General features: G+C 41.2%; 1 protein-coding gene across 2 annotated transcripts in view; it reads left to right on the forward strand.

The window, feature by feature from the left end:
* The window catches only part of XRRA1 (X-ray radiation resistance associated 1), a 48888-nt gene that overhangs the window by 2086 nt on the left and 21500 nt on the right, over positions 1-25302 (forward strand). For both annotated transcript variants that reach the window (XM_011368427.2, XM_011368428.2), the window contains exons 2-10: positions 1758-1825; positions 4458-4555; positions 8187-8371; positions 12149-12220; positions 13241-13313; positions 16107-16204; positions 17812-17945; positions 23207-23335; positions 23997-24214. In XM_011368427.2, the coding sequence (XP_011366729.1) occupies positions 1770-1825; positions 4458-4555; positions 8187-8371; positions 12149-12220; positions 13241-13313; positions 16107-16204; positions 17812-17945; positions 23207-23335; positions 23997-24214 (1063 nt within the window). In that variant the 5' untranslated portion in view covers positions 1758-1769. The remainder of the gene's footprint in view (positions 1-1757; positions 1826-4457; positions 4556-8186; positions 8372-12148; positions 12221-13240; positions 13314-16106; positions 16205-17811; positions 17946-23206; positions 23336-23996; positions 24215-25302) is intronic.

A 25302-nucleotide genomic window follows, 5' to 3' on the forward strand; every position in this document is an offset into this window, starting at 1 on the left:
CTCATTTAGTCCTCTAAAAGCCCTGTCCAATTGGAAAAATGAGAAACTTACCCAAGGCCAGATAGCATGTATCGGAACCTGGTTTAGAAGCCAGGTTTTTTTAACATCAAAACTAGTGGTATGTTCCCTCTGTCGCTCTGCTTTTACAGTTTCAGGATGTAATTGTATTCTAGATTTTTATTAATTCACTTTTTCCCCTACAAAAAAATTTGAGCACCAACATTGCCTGGAACTGTCTAAGGGATATAGAGAGACCAAGACAGACCTATTTCCTACTCTCGTGGAACTCCTACTCTAGTGACCTAGAGTTATCACATAACAGGATTGTACTATATTATGCACTATTATATTGCATCACATGTTTTTTATCCTCATAAATCCCTCATAAGTGTCCAAATAATTCAACAAATATTTTTTGAGTGCTTACTATGTAGCAGTCACTATTCTAGTCACTGGGGATATTTCCCTGAATAAAACTGAACAAAATACATGTCTCGGTGAAGCTAATATTCGATACATAATATTAGATGAGATTTCTTCACCTCTTTGAAGCAATCCACTCAGAAGCCCCTATAGCTTTTTGTTATTGCTCATCTTTTATAACTTCTTGTTTTTTAAGATCCAGCTCTACTGTCATCTGCTGTATGACACCTTTCTTGATCTTTCTTTGCAGACATAATGAAGTGCTCCATAGCATTGCATTTGTGGTTCAGTTCAGTAAACCTTATCAAGTCTCTTCAATGGGCTGTTTGAGGTGCTGGGTATAGACATATAGGTAGCCTGGCCTTAGACGGGCTTACAACCTTGGGTTGGGGGGTGGGGTGTTTGGATTGGGGAACAGACAGGTAAGCAGACCATTATAATATAGTAGGGTAGAGTGCCTCCATTAAGAGGTGGGCGTGAAGTGGTAGAACAGAGAAGGGTCAATCTGAGGAAGGGATATACAGGAAAACTGTTTGCATGCACCACACAAAGAAGAGCTGCAGAAGTGGATAGGCCAAAGGAATGGGACAAGCAAATGTATTCATACGATAAGCATTACTCTGTGTGTGTGTGTGTGTGTGTGTGTGTGTGTGTGTGTTTTTGGAGCTCAGGGGCACTACAGTTAGATTGATATTAATTGCTTCAAGTTTGAGATAGAGACCAGAAGAAGCTGAAGCTAATTAGGCATCCTCTAAGTCTGGATCTTTGACTTTGTTTTTTCCACCATATAAATAAAGTTCATACTTCTCTTAGGATTACTTTCTAGACAATGTAACCATTAGATGTGAATCCACACCTTCTCACCTAGTGTTCCTCATAGGGAACTGCAATTTCTATGGTTAGTTGCGTGCAGGTCTGTATGTCTCCCACGAACCAGAATCTGATTCATTTATTCTGTTATATGCATAACCAATATCTTTTCCCAGATTGTGCCTTATCTTTCAACTTTATCTTTGCTACTGTTACTGTGCATAAATTTATGTTGTGTAAATGATTATATAAATTACTGATTTGTGATTTTCACATCTTATTTAAGCACTGTAGCCCCACCCCATTGTCACAAAATTATTCTTCTGTTCCACTTTCCCATCTATGTCTCTGTCTCTATCTTTACATCTATACCAATTTATTTCTGGGCTCTTTAGCCCCGTGGTATTTTTCAAGACCCTAGATGAGACACATTTTGGAGCAGAAGGGTCACAGTAGTATATAATTAATGAGAAAGGTTAAGAGCTCTGAATGGCAGGCTAAGAAGGAGTATATCTATTTTACAGGTGAAGAAACAGATGAAGAAACAAAAAAAAAAGGAAGTCAAAGGACTTTTCCCAAGATTAAAGATCAAGTAAGTACTGTGCATTCCAGAAGCAAGGTCTTTATATTCTGCAAGTTACTGTCTCCAACAGTGATCATCTCTAACATTTCCCAGCCATCTATTTACTCATTCATTCATTCATTCATTCACCTATCTGGCAGATAGGTGTGGTTGGTCACAAGAGAGTTTTCCTAAAAGACGGATTGATTGGATGACAATTGATCTTTCCCCATCCATCAGTCTAGTCATTCATCTTCCCAACACATTTTTAGTGAGTTCTAGGCTCTATGCTAGGCTCTGGGATTACGTAGGTGAATAAGTTACCATAGGCCTCATAGCAGGTGGGAAGTTGGTAAGGGGAGCAAACAATTATAATAAAGTGATAAGTACTATACTAGGAGAAGTGTGGGTTGTCATGGGGACACATAAGAGGGGCCTCCAACCCTTTTCAGGGTGGTCAAGGATCAGAAAATTCATAATGCCCAGTGTGGGACCAAAGGAGATACCAATATTACTCATTTATTTCACAGACAATTATGGAATCTGTTATGCGCCAAGTGCTGTGTAGGTCCTGGGAATAAAAAGATGAACAGCATCATAGATGCTTAGAGTTTAATTAGGGAGCTCAGAAATATGTATAAAAACCCTTGGGCCCTGGGAATACCATCATATCCTTAATTTGGCTCACACATGTTTATTGCATGTTTCCTATGAGCATTCGAAGGGTGGAAGAAAGACAGTGAATTGGACATGTTTCTAGAATCAGAGGTTCTGGAATCATACACTATTGAAGGAGCCCCCTCGCAATTGTTAATGATCTTATGTTGTAGAAGGTCTCGACCGTGGAAGAGATACAGAAGAAATACTCCAGAGTTTAGCCACAGCAGCAATTACTTCCCACTGGAAGATTCAGTGAAGGCTTTATGGAAGGGGTGGCAACTGGACTGGATCTATAAAGAAGCCTTTTTTTCTTTTTATTATCTCACTTAATTCTTACAACAGTTCTCCAAGGCACAGGTTTTTATCTTAGGAGAAATCTGAGGCACAAAGAAATAAACTGATTTGTTCAAGGTCACTCAGCTTAATGGTATAAACTAGACTCAAATTTAAGCCTCCTATCTCCAAAAGTTTTGCCCATCCTACTGCACCACTTTACTTTTCACATTTGTCACTTCCAGGAAACATTTTCTCAGGACACCTGATCCCAACTCCCTATACTGCTCCTTCCTTTTACCGAATTTGTCCCCAGGCATTCTTTCCATGGCCTCCCTTCCACTGGCCAGAAGCTATAGGTTCCCAAGCAGTTCCCAACTGCTACTCCAAGTTGTCTGAAGCAGTCCCAAAGAAATTTGGGAGTGGCTGGATCCCTTGAAAGAAAAATCTCAAATCTCTTAATAGCTCAAGGTTTAAGAAATTTAGATATTTTATTAGAGATTTATTCACAAAGGAAGTGGCATTTGAGCTAAATCTTAAAGGATGAAATCAAACAGATGAACAAGATGGAAAAGGCTATTTTAGGTCAAAGGAACTCCAAGAACAAAGGCAAGCAAGACTGAATGTCAATTATATGTTTTGGGAATAGAAAAATGATTCTTTGAGCCTGATGGGTAGGGCTGACTGGAATTGCAAAGTTAGAACATAGGACTCCAGGGTCCTTCAGGCTCAAGTATTTGGCCTTCATGCTCAATGGGAATCCAGTCAGAAGATTTGCAGTATTCTAGGTGAGGAAAGATGAAAACTTAATAAAAGCAGTGAGAGACAGAGAAAAGTGCATTGGAACAGTATTTCTGAGCTGGAATTGTAATAACTCGGTGACCAGTTAATGGAATCCCATTTCACCTAGCATTATTTTTATCAGACCTCTCTTTTTAAAGCACAGCTGGCTCTCCCCAGCTCAGATATCATCCATGGTTCTCAGTTACTTACTAGGTAAAACCTGAGCTCCTAGCCTGGCACTATCCTTCCTGTCTAGCCTTATTGTCCAAGACTCCCAAACACACATCTCCTTCCTGGGTCCAGTCTTTTTTTACTGTACCAGACATTCCTGCCACCATGCCCTCAGTCCTGTGGCTTTTCTGTTTAGAATGCTTATCCTTCTATCAGCATGCTCAATTCATCCTTCAAATCCTATTTATACAAGTAAAATCTCATTATTTGCTTGTCATCTTGCCTAAAATGTGAGCCCCCTCTTCTCTGAATTCTGTTAAAACAGTAAACATTTCTAGTAAGCCCTTAATATAGGTACCAGGTACTACCTTTCTGACTTGATCCTCTCATCTGCCTATTAAGGTAGGTGTTATTACCCCCATTTTACAGGAGAGGAAACTGAGGCTCAGAGGGGTAGAGTAACTTTCCCACTTCATAGAACAAGGAAAGACAGAGCCAGTATTCAAACCAGTTCTGCCTGAGCCTAAAGGTGATACTCTTGCTAAAGTTTCACTGGATTAGTATTGATTTGAACAAAAAACCCAGGGCCTTGTCCCCCTCTTCATTTAAAGGACAAGCCCATTTATGAAGCAAGGCAGGGGGCCTCTAGGGTCTCAGAGATATGGTGTATGTATTGTGTGGTGGTCCTGGGGGGCTCTGGACCACATTAGAATGACAGAGCAATACTGTACCTTCTCACTCTTATACTTCCTTATTTTCCTTGCTTGGCTCTCAGGGAAATGGCCTCCTCAGGAATCTACAAGCTGGATGATGGGAAGCCTTACCTGAACAACTGCTTTCCAGCCAAAAATCTGCTTCGGATGCCGGAGCAAGGTCAGGTGACTTCTCAAATTGATACCTTTGCCTTACCCCAGCTCCTGCTTTAGAATGTCTCACATCCATTTCTCTTTCTCCAGCCCCTTGACTACTGTTCCCTGCCCCACCCAATTCCATCCCTTCCAGTCCATCTTTCTCCAGCAGCCTTAGGGAGCCTTCTAAAACACACATCTAACCATTGTGTTCCCTTCTGTTCAGTGACTTCTCATTGCTGGCTCTTGTAGCTGCTATTCTACCTTCAGAGTCTAACCTCCTCTTATCTTTTGTACAACCCCCTCACACAGATAAGGGGACAGATAAAGAAAGAAATATAGCCGTGTGTATCTGTGTGTTCATATATATATATATTTCCTAGTCCACTGAAAGCAATGATACCTCAGTCATGAAGAACATACTGGCACCAAGGAATCTGGGTGTCTAAATTCTATTCTCTAATAAAAGAAGTCAGGGTTCCTCAGAGGAAAAGTTGCTTCTAGGCTGGGGCAGAAAAAGTACAAATTGAGCCTGAAGCATCATGTGGTGCCAGAAAGTAAAGAAGTGCTCAGAAAAATGATGGGCGCATGTCGAAAAGATGTAAGTGCCAACCCGAAGGAGCTCCCAGTGGCCAAAACTGGGACAATCTGAATAACAAAATAAAGGTAGAATTGGGTTGTGAACCATAAAATAAATAAATATCCATGAGCCCATAATGATATAATAAATATTTATATACATCAATCAGTGGAAGAGAAGGAATAGCTCTTTCTTATGGTAGAATTCCAGTTAATAAATGTAGAAGGAATGAAGGAAATAGAAAATCACTATTAAAACATCACAGTAATAATTTTTACAGTCAAGAAATGTCTTTAGATGCTGTATCAGTCAGGGTTTTCTAGAGAAATAAAACCAATAGAATGGATATATATATATGCGTGTTTGTGTGTGTGTATATATACATGTATATATATATACATATATACATATATATGGGTATATGTCCACATATATATATGAATATATGTCCACATATATCCATTCTGTTTCCATATACATACATGTATATGTGTAGATATAGAAACATACATATACATATATAACATATTTCAAGGAATTGACTTATAAAATGATGGGGACTAGCAAGTCTGTAATCTGTAAGGTAGGGTCTGAAAACTTAGCAAAGAGCTGATGCTGCAGTCTTAAGGCAAAATTCTTTTTCCTCTGGGAAACTTCGGTTTTTTCTTTGAAGGTCTTTCAGTTGATTGGGTGAAACCCATGCACATTATTGAGAATGGTCTCCTTTATTTAAAGTCAACTGATTATCGATGCTAGCCATATCTGCAGAATGCTTTCACAGCAATGCCTAGATTTAGATTTACTTACCATAGCCTAGCCAACTCGACACATAAAATTAACCATCACAGATGTTAGAATTAGATGCTAGAATCCAAGTATGATGAGAAACAGGATATTTGCGAAATCTCAAAGTATATTCATTAATGACAAAGGGAAAAATAGTAACTTCTGAGTAGAGAAACGAGGCCGACACCACCTTACCTGAGTGATCAAAATTAACATCACCGGTAATAAGACATAACATCGTGTGCCTTCTGATGTGCTGACAATGGCACAGCATCACTTAAGTGGTAGTTTCACCAAATTTCAAAGCCTTAATCTAATTATGGGAAAGCATCAAGCGAATTTAAATTGAGGGACATTTTACAAAATAATTGATTGGTACTCTTCAAAAGTGTCAAGATCACACAAGAAAAAAGACTGAAGAACTGTCACAGATTGGGGGAGACTAAGGAGACATGACAGCTAAATGAAATATGAGTGGCTGGATTGGACTCTGGAACAGAAACAGGACATTAGTAAGAAAACTGGCAAAATTCAAAGAAGGGTTGTAGATCAGTTACTAATACACCAGTGTTAATTTATTGGTTTCAGCCATTGTATTATGATTATTTAAGATGTTAACATCTTAGGGAAACTGGATGAAAGCTGTACGGGAATTCTGTGCTATTTTTACAACTTTTCTAGAAGTCTAAAATTATCTCAAAATGAAAAATTATGAGGGCAGAAAAACCCTTCCCATGGATACTCTTTCTGCTAAAAGCCTGCCCCATTAAAACCCCGACATTTTATTCTGATCCTCAAGACCTTTTCTGATCTGACTCTTCTGGCCTCTTAGCACTCTTCCCTCAAGTTCATCTGATGCACTCTGGGCCTTCCTTCCTGGCTGTGTTGGGATTTTGGCACCAACTAAAGATAGGAATCTCCAGGAGTCAGGGCTGTTAAGATAGGGCAAAGGACCATGTTCCAGATGGGGGTAGCTTTGGGAAATGGAGTGCCTGGACTATCAGGCCCTGAGTGGGAATGGGGACTAACTCACTTAGACATAGGGCAGGAGCTGCATCCAAGAGACAGGATTGGCAGCAGTGGTCAGGTGAGCCAGGGCAAACCCCCTAGGCAGGGGTAGTAGGCTGCAAGGGCAGGGAGTCAGTGGTCAGAGTCACCAAGCTATTTTCCACAGCTCTGTGCTGTTCTGTCTGCCAGCTACCTGGTTTTTCCATTTCCACCTAGTCAACTTTCAACTTACTAGATCTAGCTCATGCCCTAAGCTAGTAGCTCCCCTCTCTGGGCTTCCATAGCTTCCGTTGTCTTATTGACTTTCTTTGAGTCAGGGCTTCCATCTTATTTATCTCCATAGCCCCAGCTCCCAGCACAAAGTAGATGCTCAGGAAAAAATCTAAATGGATGATTGTGGGCGGGGGCTGTGGCTCAGGATTAATTCAGACATTTATTCAGCAATACTTAATGTGGTAAGCTCTGTGCAGACCTTGGAATACTTACGTGAATGAATCAGACAAAGTCTGTGCTCTGTGGAGCTTCTTCTCTAGAGGGCAAGAAAGACAATAAATAAGTGAACAAGTAAAATAATTACAGATTGCAATGAATGCCTCGTAGTAAAAAACTGCTGATGGAAAGAACAGATTCTAGAATGTTGTCATGATTTTTGTTAGGAGAGTTTACTAGTAAACCTCATGTTTTTCTTTGCTTACATACATTTTCTAGTTCTTTCTACAGTAAACCTGTATTATTAGGGTTTTTTTAAAATGACAACTGCCTTGTCATTTTCTCATCCTGAGCTCCTGATACAATCTTTACCCTGTAATGATAGGATCCTGGGTAAGGTCTAGGAAGATGGTGCTCTTTGTGCTGATGTTATGCATTGAATTTTACCCAAGAGATGACGCAGGAAAGAATGATCGGCTCTGCTGAGGGGAGTCCATATAGGCTTTGCAGAACAGGAAATACTTGATCTAGAGTTTTGAAGAACAATTAGAGTTTAGAGGCAAAAATATGGTGGAAGGAATTAGGCAAATCATTCTATGAGTCTTAGCCTTTTCTTCTGTGAAATGGGGGCAGTAACATGTTTTCACTGGGTTTGGGGACCAATTAATTGAGATAGGTATGTAGACACCTCCTCCCTCCCCACCCCCGTTGCCAAGCAGTAGCACAGTATCTGGGGCATATTAGGTAATGAGGAGCTATTTTTTGGTTTTAGTATTATAGATAAATATTCTGTAAGTACTCTAGTTGTGGCTTTGAAGGAGTTTGCTCCTCACTGTTCTGATCTTCTCAACAGGCCGAGGACACTGGTTAGTGGCTCGGAAAGGTAACCTCAAGAAGAAGCCCAAGGGTGTGGTTGAGGTACCGGCTGAAGGTCAAGAAAGCCAGAAGAAGATTTCTTTTGAGGTCAAAGAGAAGAAAGGGTCTCAATTGGAAAACCAAGTGGATATTCCTGGACACGTGCTGGACCGGGCTTTTCTGGTAAGAGTAAATGCATACTGGAATGGCTGGCAGCATCAGCTGATGGCTGTCCCAGCTACTCCACTCTGGTACCCTCAACCCACCCGAAACTATTTGAGTGATCTTGGCAAATTGAGTATAGCTAGAATGATGAAGGGACCCAAAGCTTTCTTTACATGCAAAGCTTTCTTTACATCTGCATTGTTGGATAGATATTATCATCCCTATTATGTTGCCATTGCGCAGATGGGAAAACTGAGGCTCTAAGGGTTAATTTGCCGTGGCCAAGGTCCCATGGCTAGTATTTAGAACTCTGCTCTACTCAGGATTAGAACTCTGGTCTACTGACTCCAAAGCCTGTGTTTTTACATTGTATCAGGTAAAAATTCTTAATTGAGTTGGGGAAGCAAAGATGTAAATCAGGGGGAATAGTAAATTGAAAATCTCATTCCAGCACCTAGTAGAGTGTAGAGATTCCTGCTCTACTCTGGGGAGATCTCTCTAGGATCAGGGGTGCTTAGGGAGATCCCATGCTCCACAACCTTTGTCTTTTGGGTGTAGTGTCTGGCTGAAGGCCAGAAGAGCTGACCAAATATTACCCAGTGCCTGGGGCAGGCTTTCCAAAGAGGACTGGTGTGGCTGTGTTGGAGACCAGCCAGGAAATTTCACATCTGCTCTGTGCAATACCTGCCTCAGTGGCTTTGCAAAGAAAGACACATTTTGTAAGTCAATATTAATGTGCAGTCCAGTTCTCACAGCTCCCTATGAAGAACTCTCTGACAGCCTACTTCATTCCCATGCTCACTATTGGTTTTCAAGAGATGGATTTCTGCACAGATCAGATGTTGAAAGAAAGCTTTGAGGAGGCAGCTGGTTGCATCTTATCTCAAGTGATGAGGTGTAAGCTTTTTGCAGAGTTCTATGGAATTTCTTTCATCATGATTATGTTCACTTCTCACTACGGGTGAGGAGGACTGAAACAACAGTACGGATGAAGGGCAGAAACACTTCCCATAGTGTTTTTCCCCTTTGTTTCCAGCAACATTTACATTCCCACATTGAGATGGCTTGGTATTCATGGTGCCACTTGGATAGCAGAAGCAACAAGGATGTTTTTCAGAGTAATGGGATACCTACCCACCTATTAGGTAGTTCCACTTGAATATTTCACTGGTACCTCATATTGACCTACTGCACCAAACCCCTTACTCCAAGTCCCAAGTACCTCTTTTCTAGTATTTACTATACTGTCTCTATGATGGCCCTATTATCTACCCAGTCACCAAGCCAGTAACCTGGGGTTATCCTTGACATTTGCCTCTCCCTTACTGCTCCCGCCCGCACCATTACCAAGCCCTGCGCTTTTATTAAATAGTTGTCAAATCTGTATTATTTTCCTCATCTATACTGCCACCATCCTAATCTGAGTTACCGTCATCTTTATTTGAACTAATTCAGTACTTTTCTAACTAGTTTGAACCAACTAGGATGCCTTTATTTTACATAAAAAGAAGCTAGAGGCATTGGTATTTCACAGTAGGTTAATTCACTGGTTTAATGACCTCTTCCAAGACCCAGGTTCCTCCATCTTTCTGCTCTTATAACCTCAGCATGTTAACTTGTCCTCTCGGGCTTATTGCCTTCATGATTCCAAAATAGCTGTAGCAACTCTGGTCATCACATATAAAGGATAACATCCAAAGGTAGAAAAATGATTGTCCCTGTCTTATTTTTAAAAGTAAAAAAAGCTTCCCAGAACTGGCCTCTCATCCCCAGCAGCCAGTGTTTCATTGGCCAGACCTAGATCACATGCTCCAACAGCCATTTCGAGGTGAATGTGACCTCCATGATTAGATTAGACAAGTCAAGACTTATCACTTAGAGCTGGGTCTTAAAGACATAGCCACTCAGAGAAATGTGAATAACATTGGGGTTCTTTAACAGGGAAGAAGTAGAGAAGTACCTCTAGGGAAGGTAATTAACAATGTCTGGCATATTGGTCTCTTCCCTTCCACACTTGTCTTCTCATTCTTTCTATGTGTATCAGACATAGCAATTTTTATAAAATTGCTATCAGCCCTTGGCCAAAAAAACACTGGCAACTTTCCATTGACTGTAGGATAACATCCATACTCCTTTACAGAGCTAGCATGGGCCCAAATGATCTAATGACTGCCTTCCTAGCCTTATCTTGTTTTTCATCCTCTCAGAAGCACCTTGCTTTTTTCTGCCTTGATAGCTTTCACAAACCCTGCCACCCACTTTCATGGGACCAACTCCTACTTAGCTCTTAGGTCTCAGCTAAAATATTACTTCTTCAGATAAATATTTTCTCACTTCCAGACTGAGATTAGGACCGCCTGTTATTGTCTTCCTTAGCATCTTGAATTTCTCCTTTAAAATATTTATCATTTTATAAGTACTTGCTTGCTACTTGGCTTCCATGCGATTGTAAGTTCTATGAAGGCATGGAATATTTCTGCTTTTTCTCCATTATTTTCCCAATGCCTAGTTCCATGTCTAAACATAATAGATACCATAAATGATTAACAGAAAAAAATAATGAGGTTTGGTTAAACAGAAATATAAGCTCCAAAGCCGAGATTTTCTTCCAAATTTTAATTATGAAGGCAACATATGGTAGTCAAAAAAAACAGATTTTGCACACTGATGTTCATAGCAGCATTATTCACAGTAGCCAGGACATGGAAGCAACCAAAGTGTCCTACAATAGACGATTGGCTAAAGAAGCTGTGGTACATATATACAATGGAATATTACTTAGACATAAGAAGAGATGAAATATTGCCATTTGCAACAGCATGGATGGACCTTGAAATAATCATGCTAAGTGAAATAAGCCAGACAGAAAGAGTTGAAAACCACATGATATCACTTATATGGGGGATCTAAACCTAAAAACAACAAACTAACAGGACAAACAAACAGAGACTCATGGACATGAACAGTTGACTAGTAGTTACCAGAGGGAAGAGGAAGGGAGGGAGAGGGGAGGTAGATGGGGTAAAAGGGGTCAAATATGTGATGTCAGAAAGAAATCTATGGGTGGTAAATACACAATGCAATACACACACACACACACACACACACACACACACACACACACACACACGTATATGTGTATATATATGCCGTACACCTGAAACTTACTGGATTTTGTTAACCAATATCATCATAGGAAAAATGAAAAAAAAAAACAAAACTGTTTAGTGATTATAGATTTGGGTTCAAGTCATAGGTCTGTCACTAGCTGTAGGACCTAGGCAAGGTACTTTATCTCTCTTAATCTTGTTTTTCTCATTTAAGAAGAAAAATAATCATACTAATGTGAAAGGGTTTAGTTAGGAGTAGAACAGAGTTGATTTACTTAGCATAATACATGGCCCAAAGTAGTGCTTAGTAAATATTTGGTGAATGAATAAGTGGATGAATGAATGAATGAACAAATGAACAAATTATGACAAATGTATGAGATCGGTAAAGCACCAATACAGAAATACAGACATTTTAAGCACCAGGAAGGGGATGTGGGGCCCAGAAAAGACAGAAGAAACATAGGAGTCCTGAATCCCATAAAGTCAATGTGACTTTCCCCATCTTACAGATGGGAAACTGAGAGGTGGAATTGCTGAGATGGCAGCTCTGTTCTAAGCAACTCCAAAGCCATGCTCTTTCCACTATAGCAGACAGGCCACCCTCCTCAATAGGGAGTCATTTATTGTCTTCGCCAATTATATAAACTTTGCTTGAGAGCTGACACTCTGCACTGTGTTCCAGCTGAAGCACCACCATGTGAGGAAGCCATCAGACCTGTGCAACATTAACGTGAGTGGTCTGAAGTTGTCCAAGGTAAGGCCAACCAGCAGAGATGTGATTAGGGTGAGCCAGATCTGAGGTGGCTCCTGGCTGTTTGTCATTGGACTTCTAGAGTCCTTGGGGAATGGGAATCTGGTCACAAGGGAGGGGGAGGGTCACACAAGGACTCGTTGGGTGGAAACAACATTTAGACACAATCTTTTGCTCTAAGTTTGGTATGTCCATTGTTCCGTGTGAAGTGAATTAAAGAAAATAGCTTTATGGAAATGGGTTTGAATTTGGCATAAAATTTTGTTGGGATATGATTCATTGTGTGACAGAGTCTCATCAAAAGAGCCTACAGAAGAAATTTCCATCAAGTTTAATGCCACAAGTGGTAGTGATTCTCCCAACATGTAGGCTTGTTCTTAACTTACAGACACTGTGACTCATGTAATGAGTCATATTTCTTTCGTTGCATTGGTTAACAGGTAACTTGGAGCCAAATTTGTGGTCCATCATTAACCAATGTATATATAGGATATTATGGCGTATATTTTTGATTTGTAGGCCTTCCATGGCATATGAAGAGAGATTGTTTGTATAGTACTACACAGCACTGAAAACAAATGAACTAGAACTACAAATGTCAACATAAGTAAATCTCAAAAAAACGATGGGTATCAACACAAGTAAATCTAAAAACAGTGTTAATGAGAAAGACTTGAAATAATATTTGCAATATGATTGCATTTAATATAAAGATTTAAAATATGTAAATAATACTATATATGGTTTATGGACATACATATTTGTAATACAAATATAAAACAGTTATAGGAATGATAATCACCAATTTAGGATAGCTCTTATCTATGGGAGAGAGGGAGGAGAATGTGATTGGAGAGGGATATGGGGGCGGTCAACTCTCTGAAATGTTTTGTTTTTTAAAGAAATTTGAAGCAAAGACAGCAAAACACTCAGACTTTTTAAAGCTAGAAGGTGGTTACCCAGGTCTTCAGAGTATCATTTACTATACTTTTCTGAACATTTTTTTGAAATGCCTTCTCACAGGCTAAGGAAAAGGACTTCAAGCATTTTCATTCCGTGATTTACATCAATGCCTCAGAAAACCTACTGCCTCTAGGTGAGTATTTTCTTCCTAGAAACCATCTTCTGCCTCTTGAGTGGCATAGCTAGTCACTCATGTTAGAACTTGCCTGTCAGTCCATGCACGACTGGCCACACATCTCTGTTGGAGTGCAATAAGCTAGGTGCTGGAGAACACACAGACCTGGATTCCAGCCCAGAGTGGGCATCATCTATTTAGAACATTTCTCTGTGAGCTGCTGCTACTCTATCTGTAAATGGAGATAATTCCCGTCCTTTATTCCTCTTCAAGGCAGGATGCCTGGTAGGCTCAGATGAGATAGGTATATAAAGATGTTTTTAAGCCATAAGAGTTCCTATTAGAGCACGAAGCCTTCTTGTTTATTCAGCAAATCTACAGCGACCCCTGCTGGGTGTCAGGACTATGTGAATGCTTGGCTTCTAGAAATGAATGCATCTAGTTCCTGTTCTGGTGAGTCATAGTTTGGTGGGAGAGACAGCTCTGACAGAATTATAGCAGAATACATTAAGTGCGATGATTGAGGAAATCAGAAAATGCTATGCAAGCGTATAAGTGGAACATCAACTTGGACCAGAGGGTCAGGAGAAACTTCTGAGAAGAGGAGCACCTAAGCTGAGACCTAAAAACTGAATAAGAGACTTAGGAATTAGAAGGCAAGGAGGCATTTCAGGTTGACAGAGCAGATGCGGAACGGCAGTGCCTGATCAGGATCGCTGAAGAAGTTTTGTATGCTTGCAAGGGATGCAGGTAGTAGAGAATGGAGACTAGAAAGTTTGGCAGGGACTAGATTATCAAGGGCCCTGAGTGACAGGGACTTTATTCTGCAGGCAAAGAGAGACTTGGAAAGCTTTTAAATACAGAGGCTCAGTGTTGGCTCTGAAGAGGGTAGATTATAAGAGAAAAAAGAAGATGGAGACCAGGAAATCTGGGAGATGGTTTTATTTTTCCAGGAGAGGGAAGATGAGGCCTGAATCAGGGTTATGGCAGTAGGAGTGAAAGGGAATAAAAGAAATTTAGGAGGAGGTAGAAATAACAGGACTTGGTACCTTGTGGGCATATAGAGAAAGGGAAGAACCAACCACCAAGGGGATTCGCTGAGAGGAGAGGCAGGTTTGGGGAGAAATGAGATAAGTTTAGTTTGAATGCATTGAGTTTGAGGGTTTTTATTAAAGAAGCATGGGATGAAGTCCCTGCCCTTGAGGAAACAGTGTAGTCTGTCAGGAACATAGGCTTGAAATACAAAGGCCATCAGGCATTCGAAAAGATGCTCAACCTCACTAATAATTAAAACAACATTAATATAGTATTTTCTGCCTATCAAATATTGGCCCAAATGAGGAGTGATGACAATTGGTATTGGTAGGGAAATGGATACTACTCTCATATTCAACTGACGGAAATGTAATAAATTAAAGCAACACCTTCGGAAGGCAATTTGACAGTGTCTTTTAAAATAGTCATTGCCTTTAATCTAGTTACTCCACTTCCAGGAATTTATTGTACAGAAACACACTTGTACAAGGATGTTCATTGGAAACATCCTGAAATATCTACGAAGCAGTCTTTTTATTAGGCTCTACTGCACATTTTGATTAACAAGATCTCCACAGGCCATACTTGACACCAGGTTCACTTAGAAGGCTCCAAGCAATTCCACACAGTATGCCAGCCACACAGCATCAGCAGTTCATCTTTAGTGAAGTCCTTGTAGCAGTTAGTGTAGCAGTCCATGCAGCTGTCCATGCATCATTCTCTGTGGCTCCCAGCTCAGGTCCAAGACAGCGAGATTCTCATTGGGTGGATGCAGGAGCCACTCTGGCTTAGAAACCTCATTCTCCACAGGAGCAAAGAGCCATTGTAACACTCCGTAGACATAGCTCCTAGAGTTCCAGCAAAGGACGTGTCCAATTATAAGAGTCACCACACACAGGGAAGCCCAAGGTTACAGTGCCTCCTTCAGATGTCTATTGTTCAGTTATAGTTTCTTCTAGTCCAGGTGTAGTTTACTAATCTCAGGTCATTTTTACCACAGCAATATTGCTTAGTAACATAGTTACCATACCTTTTGTTCCAGGTTACCAGGGGAACAGGGCTAGAAAGTTAACCCAAGATCCAGTTCTCATGCAGAAGGGGAAAAGTGTTCTTACCTTTATCCAGAGAGACTAAAAGCTATCAATAAGGAAATGGTTCAATAAACCAGAGTATGTATTATAGAACGTAATTCAGACATTATGCAGATCTATATGTTTGACATGGAACAATCTTTAAGTCGTATTGTTAGCGGAAACAAGTCACAGTATAATGTGGATGGTATGATTTGATTTTTGTAAAAAGCATGTATGTTTCAGTATATGCATGAGAAAAAGTCTGGAGTATATATGTGAAACTTGCCATAGTTATCTCTGGGTCTTGAGATCAAAGGAAACTATTATTTTTGTGGTTTCTAAAAAACTTGAGGGCATGTTTCACTTTTATAATCAGAAGTTATTTTTATTATATTGTTACACTTTATTATAAATTTTTAGATAGGCTTTGGTATTAGACTTAGATTCAATTTTTGGCCCTTTCACTTACAAGCAATTCCATTTCTAGCAAATCACTTAGCCTAGCCGAACTTGAGATTCCTCAGCACCAGAATGGAAGTAGCAATTCCTATTTTTCAGGGTTGTTAGAAATTTAGAAGCCATGTATGTAAAACACCTTACACAGTGCCTGGCCTAACCCATTGGGAACCCATTAAATGACCACTTAATATCTTTCTCAAGTCTTTCACAAGCTGCAGATTCTCTCTTTCTTCTCCCCCTACAGAGGCATTTCACACGTTTCCAGCCTTAAAGGAACTGGAACTCGCATTTAATGGCATCAAAACAGTCTACGTGGAATATGGAGACTTTAAGTTCTTGGAAGTAAGTTGGAGGTAGGGAGTTTTTGGTGCCCACCTGTTTCCTTGGAAGGAATAGATGTCGAGGTCTCTCTCTGCTGCTCATAACTGTTGGGAAGGGGCTGTCTGGGCCTTTACAGCCAGACCGTTGCTTCAGGGCAGTCTTCTGGGAAAGGTGGTGGAGTTGGTGGTGGTGGTGGTGGCAGCGGCAAATAGATGAGGATATATTATACCTATGGCTGTGGTATGAGGTCCTGGAAAATAAATGCCAAAGAAGTCTATACAGAAAAGTGAGTTTAAACAGTATTATAGGAAGGAAGAGTTTGAGGGGAGATCTGGATCCAGTTGGGGTTTGGGAGCCATGCAGGCTAAGTGCTGGGCACAACAGATTGGACCAGCTGAACTAGCAGCATTGTGGACTGATTTCAGAGACTCATCCTGGTCTAAGTGAGCCAGATTGGTTCCAGCAGGCTTGGATGAGGCAGGCTATAGACCGAGTCCATAGGCCCAGAGGTGAGTGTGAAATAAAACAGGGCTCCTATGAGTTCTGCAGCACCCACAGCTGTTCTCCAAACCACAGGTTAGAAAATACAGAAAAATCTGTTTGCAATCTTGGCTTTCTCCTAAATTAAATTTCCCATAGTCATGGATTTTCTATGCATGTTCTCATACTTCAGGTTATTCACCTCTCCAATTCCCATGAAAACTTTAGTACTACTTTTCAAAAAGAAACAGAGCTTTTGTAACTACCTGAGAATCTGAGTACTTGGAAAGTAGAGAACAACAGAGCTGGAGCAAGGTGTGCAGGCACACTCACCAAATAATGGACTCTCCCCCACGTGTTGGCCTTATAGTGGCAATGTTTTCGATTCAAACCTCAGCAGAATGTCTGCATGTCATGCACCTTGGGGTTGACCCCAGAGACTTGTTAACTTAAATTATTTAATCTGCAGACATCAGTGGTCAGCTATTTCTCACACAGTCCTCACTTAACCTGGTGTTGCCAGTGAGGGGGTGGGGGGTGGGCTGTGGTGGGGGACAGGGGAACAGGAAGGAAGGAGGGAGAGAGAGAGACTCTGTGAGGCACATCCATGTGCCAGTATTCCTATTCCTCAGACATATATTTGGCTATTACAGATATCTGTCCAACTAACTGAGAAAGACCCCAGAGCAGTCTAAATAAAGCACTCAAAGTCAGAGGAGGAAGAGATTCCATCTGGCTGCAGAGTTAGGATAAGTTTTATAAGGAAGCAGCTTTTGAGCTGGTCTTTTGGGGCTTAGATTGAGATACATGGAGATAGGTCATTCCTGGTGGAGTGAAAAGCTCAAGCAAAGATCTCTAGGTAAGGCAAGACCAGGAATGGGGTGGAGTCATCATGGCCAGCACCAAAGGATAAACAGTGGTTTGCAGTGGGAGGTAAGGCTGGCAAATAGATTGGGAACTGACCCTAATAGACCTTAAATGTTAATCCAGAGAGTCAGTAGGGTTTTAGCCTCTGTGTGATGCCCTCCAACCCTGCTATCCCCAACCCAGAAGGTTAAAAATAAAAGTAGCTAGCTCCTACCTCATGCATGAACATCATTGCCACACACAGTGATTCTATTCCCCCACCTTTTATCTCCACATCATAGTTTCTGGACCTTTCCTTCAACCGCCTGACTGGGGAGGCCATCCGTGATCTGGGGATTCTGCCACACCTCCGAGTCCTGCTTCTCACCGGCAATGGGCTCACCTCCCTGCCACCGAATTTGGCTGTCGCAGAGCAGTAAGTTCTACATCCCAGAGTCAATCCCATGAGTTCCCTCGTGAACCTTTGTCTGGATACAAGTATCCAAGGAAATAGTCCAAAGCAGCTCAGAAGTTCCGTAAAGACAGGGTGTGAGTGCTCAAAGCAGGGAGAATGCCACCTACTGAAGCTCCCAGAAAAGGAACCTGTGAAAGCAGGGCCCTGAAGGATGGGGAGGCCTCATATGGGTGTCCCACATTCCTCTGTGCTCTTAGGAGAGAGACAGGTTTCTGGCTAGTCACATTCCCTGCCTGTGATTGGTCATATCTACTTTTGATAATCAGTATCAATCATCTAGCCAATATACTATACCCCTTTTTTCCTGCCTATTGGTTCAGTGGGATGAGGAACCCAATTGGCCAGTAGCAAACTCAACTTCCAGTTAAGTGAAACTATTCTTCTGTCCCCTGTAAAAGAATTGCTTCTTAGGAAACAAAGACCTCTAACTCAGTAGATCTCAAAGTTGCAGGAATGAGAAGCAAAAATGTTGCAAGTAGATTGTTAGGTATAATTGTAAGAGGAGCTGCTCTCATTTTTGTTTATTAATTCCTAGACCCTTTGTTTTGGTTATGAGGCTTTCTCTGCTACTTCTAGAGTCAGCACACAGCCCTAGGGAAAAAGTGGCCCTAAATATTGCATTTCTTTTTCCAAATCTCAGCCCCCTACCCCCAAATTTTCACAGCTGGTTAGTTCCCAGATGTCTCAGAGAAGATTGTTTTTGATATATGTATTTTGTCTGGATTTTCTAATTTATACTCAGGGGAGAGTTGGCCACAGTATTTAGTCTGCAGTACCATAAACCTTTCCATTTATTTTGGCCAGGTGCCTAGGGGCACTCAGTATGGAACCTTTTCAAATTAAACTAAACTAGCTGGATATTTTCTGAATCACTCTGATGATATAAATTTGTACTATGGTTTTGTGAGAAGACCAGTCTGCCCTCCCCATTCCCCTTCTCTGTTCAGTCTAAGGCACTCTTTGCCTGGCTGTGGGATAAGGGGAATGGGTGTCATTCTGGTTCACTTTCTCCTGGGGGTGTATCTTTTTAGGATCCTAGATTCAGGAAGGGGGTCTCCAATTATATGCCCCTCCTTCTATTTCAACCAGATCAGCAAATGTCCTTGTGGCAAAAATGGCTTCTTGTGCTTAGTTTCTATCTCTGGATTTTTAGATATTGGCATACTACTTCCTTACTCTCTTCACATCTCCTAAATATTTTTAAATGATAGACTTTTTACTTTATTTTATATTTTATTCATTATTCTAGTTGTTTTCAGTGGAAAGTCTTGTTGCATAAAGTAAAGCAAGTCTCCACCGCTCTATACTTCTATTTTCTTACATATAAGATAAATGTACTCCTATTTATATCAGAATATCAATTGAAATAATTGTGCTTTGAAAGCTGTGAGGCTCCAGACGAATATTACTGTCATTTTCTTCCCACTCATCTGTACACACTCAATATAGATCCTTCTTCTTCTGCCAGCCTCTTAAATGTTGGCAGTCCCCTGTTGCCCTCTCAACCCACTGTGTTTCTTAATCTTTATATTCCTTCTTAGTGGCCTCAACCCTTCCCAAGTCTTAGTCACTTCTCTACCTTAATTTTAATCTTCTGAGCTATAAACCCTTATATCCTGCTTATACCAAACTTATCACTCATATGCCCATGCCAAAATCTCCTCCCCCTGTGTCCCTGGCCCCAGGTGGGTACTGTTCTCCATCCACTGTGCAGTTGTCCAGGCTAGAAACCTGGGCATCAACCTGAATTCTTCCCTCCCCAACCTACCTGTCCATTGAATCACCAGATACTGTGAATTATACTTCCTAAATTTTTCTCAGACTTGCCCATTTCTGTTATCGCCCTGTTTGGTCTCAGTCTCCAGTTTCTTAACCTCTTCTACCATCCTCATTACCATCAGAGCGATGTTTCTAAAATGCACATCTGGTTCTACCACCGCCTTGCTTAGAGTCCTTCAGCAGCTCCCCAGTGTTCTAAAGATAAACTCCATTAACATTGATCACAAGCCTTTTTATGACCTGACTCTGCCTACTTCTCCATCCTCCTTTCTCTTGACATTTTTCCATTTCACAATATACCTCATCTATTCTGAACTATTCACCTCTCCATTTCTGGATAGATCGCACTATTCTGTCTGGGCGAGTGAGGGGAATCATATTTCTCAGGCTTGACCAGCACTGAGCAGAGGGGGACTGTTACCTCCTTTTTTTCTAATCACTGTCTTCCTGACACCACCTAAAAGAGCACTAGCTTTTTAGCAGCCACATCCTAAATCCTCTTTTATGCAAGTAATCTGTTAATCCTATGTCTAGCATGGTGAGTTTTTTGTCTTATCACAGAGGCTGATCTGACATTTGCACAGACACTAGAGCTTACTAAATTTCATCTTGTTTGCTGCAGCCCCTGGTTCAGTCTGTTGAACGATATTTTTAGCCAAAGTCTTACAATGTAAAGTAAAAGAAATCCCCTTTCATCATATAGGTAGAAGAACTATTTATAGTTCCTGGGCCTATTGACCGAGCCCAGAGACACTCAACACCAGCTAGAACTGACTCAGCAAGCAAAGCAGCAGCAGTCCCAAAACCAGAGCCCAAGGCTCTTGATCCCCATTCCCATGCTTCTTCTAATATGACACATGGATTTTCCATTTCTGAATACAACCATGGGGTCATACTCTTAGCTTCTAAAAACATAATCAAGATAAATCTATCAGATTTTAAATGGTTTTAATTCCTTTTGCCGAGAAAAGGCATAAAAAAATAGCAACACCGAACAGCTGGAAACTTCAGCCTCTCTACTATTGAGACTCCTGCCACTTCAAAGAGCTTTCCTCTCAAAATTGTCACAGGAAGGGCTCAGTAGGAGAGCCTGAGGCTTTCTTCTTACAACTTCACATCTTGTCCTCCTGCTCACCTATTGACTGCTCCCTATTTTAAGACTTTTGTTCTGGAGACAAAATAAAACTTTTCTATGTTATAATTAGGATGAAACTTTTAAAAGGCAAAGCACTGGAACTTGTCACAAGAGACAGGACAGAATCAGTATAGGAGGAATTTTTTGAGGGCTTATTTCTTAGTTGTTTCGTATTTCACTAGAATAAAGATTGGCCAATTAATTATAAATCAACATAGCTGCTGTGCACCCTCCTGTAATTGCTCTCAGGTAGAAATTAAAAATTCAGTGTACGAAAGCTGGTCCTTTCAGGAAGGGAAGTCATCTGTGACTTTGAAATACTATGAACAAAGGTGTCTTTCTTTCTCTGTTGAGTGTCTCTAGTCTTTAGACGTCAAACCTGTTCCCCCACCACCACACACACACACGGAGAGGGCTCTTTCTGAAACCATATCTGACCTTTGCCTTTTTTAGTCAGAACTGCCATGGTTATAATCTACAGAAGTTCATCAGTATTAGAGTAACAAAAAGGAGAACATTTACTAGAAGAATATTAGGGAATCTCATAGCCATGCCTTAGGGATATATTGAATGTAGGTCTTGAGCATTATGGAAGAGCCCAGAAGGTCTGTCTCAGCTTTCACATCCGATCCTCTCTGTGACTTGCCTCATTTTTCTTTGCAGGTAAGCTGCCCATGTCTCGCTGGGCCCCATAATGGGAAACATGATTGCCCAGAGCTTCTAAATATAGCACAGCTTCAGTCACAATGAAATAATTTTTCTCCTTTTTCCTTTCCTTCTCTCATTGTGGTTAAGAGCACAGTAAATTCCCTCTCCATTCTTCATGGTTTAGCTTAAACTTCGCCTTCCCTGGGTCTTCCCCACCAGGGTATGTGACTCCCACCAAGCTTTGCACCTGCCTCTGTTACAGCATATGTGCAGTGTGTCTACCTCCTCCACAAGACTGTAAGCACCTTGTGGGGAGGGGTTTGTTCTTTTTCTCCTTGTATTCCCAGTACCTAGCTTCATAAATGTCTATTAAATTCATAAGTATGATTGGATGAATGAATGACTATATTCCCTGTCTAAATTCATCTTTCAAATATTCCTGACTTTAGATGTACTGTTACAGTCCTTTTCGACTTTCGAACTCACTGCCTATCTTCATCAAGCTCTCTCTGGCCCAGGTAACAGTTGCTCTTCCATCTCTTTACCCAACCCTTTAATACACATGGGGCTTGAAGATGTGATGTGAGAGGTGGGAGCTGCAGAAAAGGGCCTGGGGTTTTGAGTCAAGTTTGAGCTCTACAACTGTCTAGCTGTGAGACTTCAGGCAAGTCACTCTGAGTTTGAGTTTCCTCATCTGAAAAAGAGATAACACCTGTCCTCCTCAGTGCTGTTCTGAGATGACATACACAAAACACCTAACACAATGCCAGTAATTTAGTAGGCTTTGAGGAAATGTTTCTTTCCTTTCCTCTTGTTTGCAGTTAATATGTATCTAGATGTATTTGTGACTGGATATCTATGTGTGTGTTTATTTGAAGGTACGGAGGGGATGGAATTGGAAAGAGGAATGAAAACATAATTTAAGTTATTTGCCTTTGTGTACTTAAAAAGAATTACCTAGGCCTCATCCACCTAGGGGCAAAAATGAGGTCACGTTAATGGAGTTACCTAAAATGCCACGACTTCCTGCCCTACCTGTGTACACAGGACCTCAGCCTGTTAAATCCTACTCTTGGGTGTTTCTAGGAATCCTCAAAGTTTGAGTTTAAAAAGAGATTTCTCAATTCTTTACTGATGTGTGCATTTTATGAAGTCACTTCAGAGAAGAGCCTCACTGCAGCCAACCTTTCTTCCTCCACTCAGTGGCAAAGCTGTGGTCCATGCCAAGGGCATTGTGTCCTGGTGTTCCTATGGTTACCAATCCCTGGGATGATACAGCACACCCAGTGTCTGCTGTGACTCAAAAATGTACAGTATTCTTCCTATAGAATGCTCCCCCCCAACTCAGTCATACCTCATTCACTGCAGAGTTTTCCATGAGCACTGCTAATGCCCACCGCATCCTGCCCCAGCCCAGTCTCGCTGAGTCCATCAGTGAATATGTATAACCTTTCTCCACACAGAAGACTGCATGTGTGAGTGTGGTTGGGGAAGGGGTCATTCAGGGACCCCTTCTGGTCCCTATCTGCAAGAACTTCTCTTGGGCACTAGAGAAGCTCCCAAGCTGGTTAGACTTCTTGATTGGTTCCTTATCCTACATTTCTTCCTGGGAATGGTAGAGCTTAGCCCCTGCCCTTGCACATTATCTTTGTACTCACAGGGAGGCATCTGCAACATCGCTGACAAGCAAGAGGTACATCCTGAGGTTCCCAGCACTGGAGACACTGATGCTGGATGACAACAAACTTTCCAACCCCAATTGCTTTGCCAGCCTGGCCGGGCTCAGGAGGTAAAGCCACAAGCCTCTCTCTGCAGGGCCCTCTATAACCCCCAGCCTTGTTCACACCTTGAGTGCTTCTCTGAAAGCCAAAAGGCTTGGGTGTAAATTCCAGCTCCACCACTTTTCTCTGCTTTGTGGCCATGGGTAAGTCATTTCTCCCCTCTTGAGCTTTAACTCAACCATAAAAGTGGGGCATCAGTAAGAACATTTCTGATTATGTGACTGGATTAGAAGCAGCAAAGAGAAAGGAGGATAGGAGGAGACAGGATCCTGACTTTGGGGGAAGAGACAGGAAAAAAAAAGAACCAGAAAGATAAGTTTAACTGCTATTTGGTTGACCTAATAATTATGCTGTCACTTAAATGGTTAAGCTTTAGATCCCTGAAAAATTTACTCTGGATTTAGCTACCATTTACTGACCACGGCTTTGTGCCAGGCCATTTACATTGTCTCATTTAATCTTCACAAGAACCTTGAAAAGTTAATAAATATGAGTCCCAATTTAGAGATGGGGATATTGAAGCCCAGAGAGAGTAAGTCACTGGCTTAAGGTCACACAAGAGGAGTAGTGTCCAGGACTGATTTCATGTACCTTCCTTAAAGTTGCTTGGTAAATGTCTCTGAAGTATAATTATTGCTGTCATTCTGTATTCACTTTCCTTAACTGAAGACTGAAGAAGTTAAGCCTGGACCAAAACAAGATTTTCCGGATCCCATACCTGCAGCAAGTTCAGCTCAGAGACGGGTCGGGGGATTGGGTTGGAGGCAGGGAGAGTCCTCGCAAAGGGTCCCAATCCATGCTGCAGCCCAAGTCATGGATGTTTGAAAACTCAAATGAGCAACCGGATTATACCGTACTGCCCATGAAAAAGGATGTGGACCGGACAGGTGAGTGATGACCCTTGTTCCAGAGACTCTAGCCCCACGGTAGGAGTAAACTTCCGAGAGTTTATTCTGAAAGTCTGTGGCTCCCTGGTTAGCTGCTGCACTTAAGCTGCTGGGCCTGGGAAGGTAGAAGTCTCACATGAATTATTTCAGTGGTTTCCTAACTGGTTCTGTTAAGATACTTCTAAAATCCAATTAAAAGTTGATTTTTAAAAATCTCAAATAATAAGAAACTCAGAGATAAGGCTTTCCTTTTCCGGAGATGGTTAATTCTGGGGCGCATTGATGTTCTCAAGGGACTCAGGTTCTTCCCATCCTCTTTTCTGCCATCCTTGGCCCGCCCGTCTATCCTTGTAGGCTGGTTCCCACTGAGGTCTCAAGATGGCCACCACAGTGCCAAGAATCACAGCCAGTTGGCAACATTCAGAGGCAGAAAAGGAAAGAAATGTCACCTTTATCATAAATCAAAATCCCTTTTAATAAATGAGTATATTTCTGGATTATATATTCTGCTCCACTGATTTGGTTATCTATTACTATGCTACCACACTGGTTTTTTTTTAAGCATTTATTTTAAATTGAGAAATTAAAAAAATATAGAAATGTGGTGTAGAGCTTGAACATATATATATATATATCTTGGTGGTTAAAAAGTTAACCACCAAGATAGAACATTTCCAGCATCCTCTGTGGTACCCTCCCAGTTAGTACCTCCTCTAAGAATAACCACCATTGTGATGACTATCACCATAGATGAGTTTTGCCTGATTTGAAATTCATGTATAGCTGATCCTTGAACAACATGAATTGTGGCTTAAAGAACAGACCTTTATTTTCTCAGAGTTCTGAAGGTTAGAAGTCCAAGAGCAAGGTGTCGGCAGGTTTGGTTTCCCTGTGGCCTCTCTCCTTGGCTTATAGATGGCCACCTTCTTCCTATGGCCTTACATGGTTGTCCCTCTGTGTTTTCTGTGTCCTAATCACCTTTTTTTATAGGAAAACTATTCATACTGGATCAGAGCCTGTCGTGGTTACCTCATCTAACCTTAATTACGTCTTTAAAAGCTCTGTCTCCAAATATAGTCATATTCTGA

The sequence above is a fragment of the Pteropus vampyrus genome, unplaced genomic scaffold (assembly GCF_000151845.1).
Source record: "Pteropus vampyrus isolate Shadow unplaced genomic scaffold, Pvam_2.0 Scaffold141, whole genome shotgun sequence".
NCBI classification, from domain to species: domain Eukaryota; kingdom Metazoa; phylum Chordata; class Mammalia; order Chiroptera; family Pteropodidae; genus Pteropus; species Pteropus vampyrus.